The 8,375-nt window shown below is 47.4% G+C and overlaps 1 protein-coding gene and 1 long non-coding RNA gene across 5 annotated transcripts in view; one reads left to right on the top strand and one right to left on the bottom strand.

Moving 5' to 3' along the window:
- Window positions 1-7,420, bottom strand: part of Tmem267 (transmembrane protein 267) — a gene marked incomplete at its 3' end in the record, with an annotated part of 122,374 nt that extends 114,954 nt beyond the window's left edge. Inside the window, 3 exon segments of one of the 4 annotated variants that reach the window (NM_001177666.2) lie at window positions 1-371; window positions 2,491-2,872; window positions 6,512-7,033. In NM_001177666.2, the coding sequence (NP_001171137.2) occupies window positions 36-371; window positions 2,491-2,802 (648 nt within the window). In that variant the 5' untranslated portion in view covers window positions 2,803-2,872; window positions 6,512-7,033. 4 annotated transcript variants of the gene reach the window in all.
- 3110070M22Rik (RIKEN cDNA 3110070M22 gene) lies at window positions 7,122-8,249 on the top strand. The gene has a single exon (NR_027974.1). It is a non-coding gene; the product is annotated as an RIKEN cDNA 3110070M22 gene (long non-coding RNA).
- The last annotated feature ends 126 nt before the right edge of the window (window positions 8,250-8,375 follow it).

Raw genomic sequence — 8,375 nt, 5'->3', positions numbered from 1 at the left:
GAATTCCTTCTCTTAGAGCCACATATAAGGTCATCTCAGACATCAATGCGCATTCCGTATTTGGAAGACACCGTTTGTCTGGTCCCTGTTAAATACATCAGGAATGAGCACAGGTGTGGCAGGGACAATGTGCTTATTACATAAAACGAGGAGGGCAAAGGAGGAGTTTTTCCAAACGGGCATATCCACAGGCCGTGACGGATTCCATCGCGGATGTGGTGTGAGGTCCAGGAAACGAGTATCATCCACGGGAGAAAACGCCACGAGTCCCTGAGCTTGAACAAGTGCACGGCGAGCTTCACACTCAGGACCGCGATGGGTATCACAGTGGAGCAGTGAAGGAAAGGTCTTCGCGGAAGAGTCAAAGCGGCCTGAGGGGAGAAGGAGCTGCTGGTATCATTTCCTCCTTTGTCCAATCTCACGGCTGCCTCTCAGTATTTTCACACACCCAGCATCGACGGCAATGCCAGCAAAACACAACACCGCAGACCCGCCCGACACATGGTTTCCAAGTCAATGGCTTCTCTTTCCACTCTCTATGCTATTCTAAAGTAAAAGTGAGTTGCTGGGATTTGAACTCAGGACCTTCAGAAGAGCAGTCGGCGCTCTTAACCACTGAGCCATCTCACCAGCCCCCGAGTTTTTTTAACTTAAAAAAAATGTAAGATGACAAAAGTCTGGCTAGCATATCCTTTGCATTAACAATGAAGTGAAGGTTTTGATTTACGAGTTTCTCAGTATTTGCTTTAAACATCACAAACATAATTTATATCCTAAGCATGTGATTTATGTAATTAACGTTTAAATAATATTCAAAATGAAGAACATTTCTATTTATTTATGTGTATGTATCTTTACTTCCTGAGCTATCTTACCAGCCCAACTCAAAGTTGTTTTTCCCTGAGATTTAACTCTTTCCCTTTTTGTGTGTATGTGTGTATAAGTATATGGTTTACCTAGAGCCAGAAAAGGGCATTGGGTCCCTGGAACTGGAATTATAGGCAGTTGCGAGCTGCCACCTGTGTGTTGGAAACTGAACCAGGTCCTCTGGAAGAGCAACCAGTGCTCTTATTCACAGAGCCATCCTTCCAGTCCTAATTGATAAATGATATGTGTACATGTCTACGGAGGTCAATGTGACATTTCCTACATGTATATAAAGTGTGATGGTTGTATTAGAGTAAGTGGTATATCCTTCACCTCAACAATTAACGTGTGTGTGTGTGTGTGTGTGTGTGTGTGTGTTGAAAATACAACTCCTACTCTCTGGCTACTCTGAAGCAGACATCGTCTACTACAGTGCTATAGACATTAGGAGTTCTTCCTTCTGTCCAGCCTCAACCCTGTGTCTGTGACTCATCCTCACTCCATCACTTCCTAGTCTATAATTTGTGCTTTTTAAGAACTTCTTGAAACAGCTAAGAGTATATACACGCAGCAAATAAAACATTCCTTCATTAATGCAGGACAAAGGGAGAACTTATAACTTTTAATATAGCCATGAAGACATTCAGAATTTCCTACGAACATTTGAAAGATTCTCTTGCTATTTAAGTTATTGTTCCCTATGCTAAAGCTGAGGGAGTAGAATATTCACTTTCGGGGAAAAGCAAAACCTTATCTTGAACCAGCAGTTATCCCTCCTTCCTGACTGAGCTTCGGGTCAATGACTCTGACACATGCTTTGATTCTGACAAAACGAAGAAGTGACACTTTATCCACCAGTCGGCAGATAGTTATTGAACACCTACTAAGTGGACCAGGACAGTGGCTAACAAGGCAAAATCCTTGCTTTTAGCCTACACTTCTTTTCTGAAATGTGTGTAAATCATAGCATATAAAAGGCAGGAAAATCTTTTGATATTTAGAACATATAATATCTAGAAAATGTTAACTGAGATACCATTTTAAGTTTAGTTTAACTTTGCAAGACTTGTCATTACAAAGCTAAACACTTGAAGGCCCCGATATGATTTTTGATTTCTCCACCAGAGACTACTGTAGCCAGTCTGTTGAAATGCATATTTTTGGCCTTAAGTGAGACTGGAGAAGTTAAACCAACTTAAGTCATTGCCCAGGAATGAGAATAATTATAAAACTATTCATTAATGGCATGCACAGGAGAACCACAGTAAGACATAAAGAGTAAGAAGAGAGTGTAAGTGTGGTTATGAAGACAGAACACTGACCCGGGAAGACTCGGAGCAACAACCGTTCACTTTCAGCACTTGCTCCATTGGCCAGCACTGGGCCTCTCAGCACAATTCATAGTTCTTACTTATGTCTATATGGGCCTTTGTGATGGCAAATTTTATTAACGATGTGTCTCTGTGCATCTTTAGGGAAGTGTAGACACCCCAAAAAAGTTGAATGAATTAGCATTCCTATTTTAAAGGAAGACATTCTCTCTAGCTTATGATGGCTATAAAGATCAGCAGGGCAGTACCAAAGACATTAAAGCCAGAAAAGTTGACCACACTGATGTCTTACCTGTAAAGATAGGGATCTAGCTTGAAAAAAATGGTCGACATCGATAACAGACGCTAAAAATCCCGCTAAAAGAACTTCTCCAAAGTCCGACTTCTTCCTGATTCCAGTGACTACTGCCCACGACCACATGCCGATCACTCCGTGTACTATGTTATCTGAGATGGCGCGAAGCCAGTCATTGTGCTGAATTATGGGAAACCGAAGAAGTCTGTCGGCTACTAGGCAGAAGATCCCCAGACCGATGCTGGAAATGAGGGATTCTGTGCTACAGCACGGTGGTAAAGCATGAGTCTTTTCAACTTTGGATGCCATCGTAAGCTGTGTCAGTATGGTAAAAGCCGTCAGGAACCAACAGGCAATCCTTGTTCTCATCCCCTGCATCCTAAAATAGAAACCAAAGAAAAATATGGACGACAGGATCACAATATAATATGTAAACAACCAATATAAGCAGAGAAAAACAGTGTCCCTTACATGGCATACAGTATACTGTCTGGACAAAATTAATAAGTCAGTTTTATAGGAGAAACAGTTTATGCAGTACCAAGGAGAGTTTCAGAAAGCTCATGGAATGTTATTTATTCTGGCTAGGCATTTAAAGAACTCCGTCAGGATGTATACGATTGGACCGTGGGCATCCGTTGTATCTGTGCACTGGCTTAGCCATAACCACCACGGGAAGTGGCGAGAGTCATGACCCCAGCACAGTTACTTGACACAGTTCCAGCAAAGCTAAGAGGATTGCTGCCGCCGCTGTCCTCTCTCTCACTTTTGATTTTTGGTCTCTGTGTGTTGGGTGATTGTGAACTTCTGCATTATGATACATTTTATGTTTTCTCCTGAGGAAAAAAATGACATCTGAGTCTTTTTAGGAAAATCCTTACGTTATCTTTATCTGGATGCTATTTGGAAGGCTTTCTTATGCCCCGGAGATCATTAAGCACAGATACGCACATAGCTAGATGAGGCCATTACTCCAGGAACCTTTCTTGGACTATCTGTCCTGAGCAAACTTAAAACTGTGTATATGGTGCAGGGTAGACAAAGACAATTGGCAAACCCTGACCGGCCAGGGGAATAGGTTACATATTCAAGGCCTCTTATTATTATAGGCTTAGGGAACTCTGAAAACGTAGTTTAAAGATAGGGGGTTGTCATAGTTAGGGTTTTACTGCTGTGAACAGACACCATGACCAAGGCCAGTCTTATAAAAAACAACTTTTAACTGGGGCTGGCTTACAGGTTCAGGCCATTATCATCAAGGTGGGAGCATGGCAGTATCCAGGCAGGCATGGCGCAGGAGGAGCTGAGAGTTCTATGTCTTCATCCAAAGGCTGCTAGTGGAAGACTGACCTCCAGGCAACTAGGGTGAGGATCTTATACCCACACCCACAGTGACACACCCATTCCAACCAGGTCATACCTATTCCAACAAGGCCACACCTTCAGATGGTGCCACTGCCTGGTCCAAGGATATACAAACCATCACAGGGGTCCTACAGGTTATATCTCTGAAGGAATCAAACTCAGTAAGATAGATTGACTAAAATAAACTTCTCATACTTTATAGCATAGATAATGAAACACACAGTAAAAGAAGTTAGGTATATAGTGTTTGCTATTTATGAAAAGACCCGTTCAGATATTTTCTGTTTGTCTGGAGTGGTTAAAACACTGCTAGCCTAAAAGCAGGCTGTCGTATAATTAATGTATTTGGTTTGGAGGAGATATTCTTTAGATTCTTTAAATTGTAATAACAGGGCTAATAATAATAATAATAATAAGGTTCTGTTTGTATTTTCTAATTGTAACTGAACTTGTAACCCTGGACATGTAATGAAAAAGATCAAATGCATAATCTGTTCCATTTGAGTAACCATTAGTCTGTCTTTGAAACTTGTATAAAGAAGCACGTGGCTGCTCGTCAGTCAGAGCAGCAGAAATGTCTTGATTTCTAATAAGCCAGAGCCACAGAAGCGGCCTGATTGCTAACCAGTCAGAGCTGCGAAATCCCCCTGACCGTCGACTGACTCCCTCTCTCCCCTCAACTTCTCCTTATCTCTTCTCCAGGCTGCCCTGTCAGCAAAGACCCTCAGACCCTAGACTGAGGAAGCGCCCTCCCCCCAAGAAGGGGCAGTGCACCCAACAACTGCTTCCGTACTTTTGAAAAACAAATATCTCCTTTTAAGTCTGGAGAGATGTCTCAGTGGCTGAAGCACCTTTGCTGCTCTTTCAGAGGACCTGAAACACCTATAACGGGATGCTCACCACTGCCTATGATTCCTGGTCTAGGGGATCTGATACTTTCTTCTGGCCTCTATGGATGGATACGTATATGCACACACATGGTGCATATGCATATACAAATAAATACCTAAGTCTTTAAAAAAAAAGTCTCTTCCTTTTGGGAAAAGTGCTTGCCCCAATCCCTAAACTCTAGTGCCTGCCTCCCTAGCAGCAGTGTCTACTGTAGTGATCAGGGTCACCCAAGCTACGCCTGCCAGCCTCCTTTTCCTAAGTAAACCTGAGGTGGACTGGTCCACCTTCCCTTGGAGGCCACAGGCTTCAAGACACAAAAGAGCCGGGGACAAGAAAGCCCGAGAGAAGTCTTTAATCTGGGCATTCTGCAGGGACGGGTCTGCACGGTGTTCTGGGTCTACCTAGAGAGACCCTGTCTTTAAAAGTATCTCAAGAAAATACAAAGACAAAAAGCTAAGAACGAAGACATTAAATCCTTGGCTGCAGTGTCCGAGGTTTTCAAGCATGGCCTAGTTCTGTAGATCACACTTTGCTTCTCAGAGCTACTCTTCTAGCTCCCCAACAAACAACCCACTTTCTATTGCCCAGAACAGCAAACTCCAAACCTTAAGCTTATGTGAGAAGGGAAGGGGTCTGGAGAGATGCCGCAGCAGTTAAGACACAGCCTGCTCTTCCAGAGGACCTGACTTCAAGGCCCAGCAACCACATGGCGGCTCACAACCATCGGTAATGGGATCCGGTGCCCTCTTCTGGCCGGCAAGTACACACACAAATAGAGCACTCATATACATAGAATAAGTAAATCTTTTTTTTTTAAATAAGCAAGCATGATTCTGAGCTGAGTTCTAATCTGCCACAGCCTACTGAAATCAATAATCGGTCCACTTGTCAAACGCTTCAGTGCTGTGCCACATCTGAGCTTTAACATTTTTATTGTGTTTTTGGATGTTTGCCTGCATCTTGTGGTGCTTGTAGAGGTCAGAAGAGAGGACGGGACAGGAGTCACAGTCTTGTGAGCTGCCATGTGGGTGCTCGGAACTAAACCCGGGTCCCTGCACGAGCAGCCGGTCCCTCGTGTGGACAAACAGCCCACAGGTCTTCACGCTGATCTCTACTTTTCTGGATGTCTGACACTTTCACTTAGAAACGTTTTAAACAGAACCTAATGGCTCCTCGGCAGTTCAGTGGTTGTTTGCACGGTGTGTGTGTGTGTGTGTGTGTGTGTGTGTGTGTGTGAGTGTGTGTGTGTGTGTGTATGTGTGTGTGTGTGTGTGTGTGTGTGTATGTGTGTGTGTGTGTATGTGTGTGTGTGTGTGTGTATGTGTGTGTGTGTGTGTGTGTATGTGTGTGTGTGTGTATGTGTGTGTGTGTGTGTGTGTGTGTGTGTGTGTGTATGTGTGTGTGTGTGTGTGTATGTGTGTGTGTGTGTGTGTGTGTGTGTGTGTGTGTGGCATTTGGGAGTACAGAGTGCTGGATTCAGGTCTGTTGTCCCAGCACTCAGGGAACAATCACGAGCTCCGATAACATTCCCAGATCAACAGGAAGAGCACAAAGAGACCATGTCTCAAAAAGTGAACCATCAAGCAACATTATCACAACACACAAAAACACCCCCTGACCCAAACTGCCTTCATCCGGCTTTACAAACCGGTCCTCACACTATGGTTGCCGTGTCAGTCAACGCGTTTAAGTCGGGAGCCAAACTATCAAACGCAGATGTCGGATCTGGTGCTGATAATCAATACAAGGAGCAGACGCAAACCTCTTTTCACGTCAGCGTGACTCTGAGGCCATCCGGTCTCTCTCCGCGTGTGAAAGAGCGCCCGTGACGGCGACAGATACAATGGACAGTGAAGCGTTTCCACGTGTTTCTGTTCTGAGCCGACTCCTCCACGCGTGCTGTTCTGAGGTCCGTGGGATCGAGTAAGTTTTAGATTAAAAAGAATGGATTTCTACGATGTCGACTGTTAAACTGCACAGGAGGCCTCAGCTCTCCACCCGCCCACCGGCTCCCCGCTTCGCTTCGGGTTGGAAAAAGCGCAGAGCCGAGAAGAGCGGCGTCGACGGGGTCGGAGGGCGAGAGAGGGAGGGCAGGGGAGGGAGGGAGGGAGGGAGGGAGGGAGGGAGGGAGGGAGGGAGGGAGGGGTGAGGCTCTGAGAGGTTTCGAGTCCACCCTGAGCCCGCAGCCCCGGCCCGGGACTCGATCCTCCGCCTCGCCCGGCTCCGGCTCCCTCTGGACGCAGCGCGGTCCGGCCGTCCCTCCCCGCCCGGCGAGCCGCGGCTCGGCTCCACCCGGCGCGCCTCGCGGTAGGCGGGCGGACGACGGCGCCCCGCCCCTCGGCCGCACCATAGAGACGCGCGCGCCGCCGGCCAGAGCGGCCGAGTCCTCCGGGTCCCCGCGGACGCCGGGATGCGGGTCGCTCGCTGGATGAGCCTGAGCCGGTGGCCGCCCTGAGCTCTGCACGCCCTCAGAGCCCTCAGAGCCGGACGGAAACGTGGAAAACGTCCCGTCGGTGTCTGTGCTCATCGAGTCACCCCGCTCACCACGATGCTCACCTGTGGCGGCCGGGATGGAGAAGCCCCTCGCCGGCTGCAGGGCACACCGTGGGTCGGGGGCTCGACGGCTCAGACGTTCCTAACGTCCTGCAGTGGACGCCACAGGGCAGACGATGCAGGATCGCGCGACCTGTCAGACCAGACGCACCGCAGCGCTTCACCGCCCCCTTGGGGATTTCTCAAGGCTTTGCTACTCACCGGCGGGGGCGACACGGGCGATGGGAGGCGGCTGATCTCAGGACATCGAGGGCAAAGCAAGAAGGCTCAGCGGTTAAGAACACTGACTGCTCTTCATACAATGCATCCTGAATCCTTGTGTTGGGCTCGGCTACAGAATCGCTTCAGATGAACTATTCCAGCAGAGGGCCACAGTCATCCCCCTGCCTCACACAGTCACACAGCCACATCCCCCTGCCCCACACTCAATCAGCATCATCCCCCTGTGTCAGCGGGGGGATGTTAAGAACACTGACTGCTCTTCATACAATGCATCCTGAATCCTTGTGTTGGGCTCGGCTACAGAATCGCTTCAGATGAACTATTCCAGCAGAGGGCCACAGTCATCCCCCTGCGTCAGAAAATCACTCACAGAATCGCTTCAGATGAACTATTCCAGCAGAGGAGCTCCTTTACTGAAGGGCACTGACCAAGTGGAAATATGCTGGACACATAGTGATATATCTCAACTAGGAGAGGCTAACTTTAGTGAGGTAGTTGGGACGATCATAGATGGACTGGCCCAAGTTCAAGGCTGGATCATGACAAGAACTGTTGTGGACCAACCCTCAAGGGGAGGAAGACTCTTCAGGGGGGTTTAAACACCCCCCACCCTCCTGAGACCCGGCTTTCCTGCTTCCGGAGTTCCTGCTCTGGTTTTGGGGGGTCTTTTTCTCTGAGCCTCTGCCTCATGTGTTTCCTCACCCCCAGTAAACACTTTTCTTCAACTGCCGGGTCTGTCTGTGGCATGAGATTGCTCTGCTGCCCTTTGTGGGCTTCAGAGTTCCTGCGTATGAACAGAGAAAAACAAACCGGATCTGGACACCTAGCCTATATCATTTAGGTTGCAACAG

Source organism: Mus musculus, chromosome 13 (genome assembly GCF_000001635.26).
Source record: "Mus musculus strain C57BL/6J chromosome 13, GRCm38.p6 C57BL/6J".
Taxonomy (NCBI): domain Eukaryota; kingdom Metazoa; phylum Chordata; class Mammalia; order Rodentia; family Muridae; genus Mus; species Mus musculus.
Note: the sequence above shows the minus strand (reverse complement) of the source record. Positions and strands in the feature narration are given on the sequence as shown.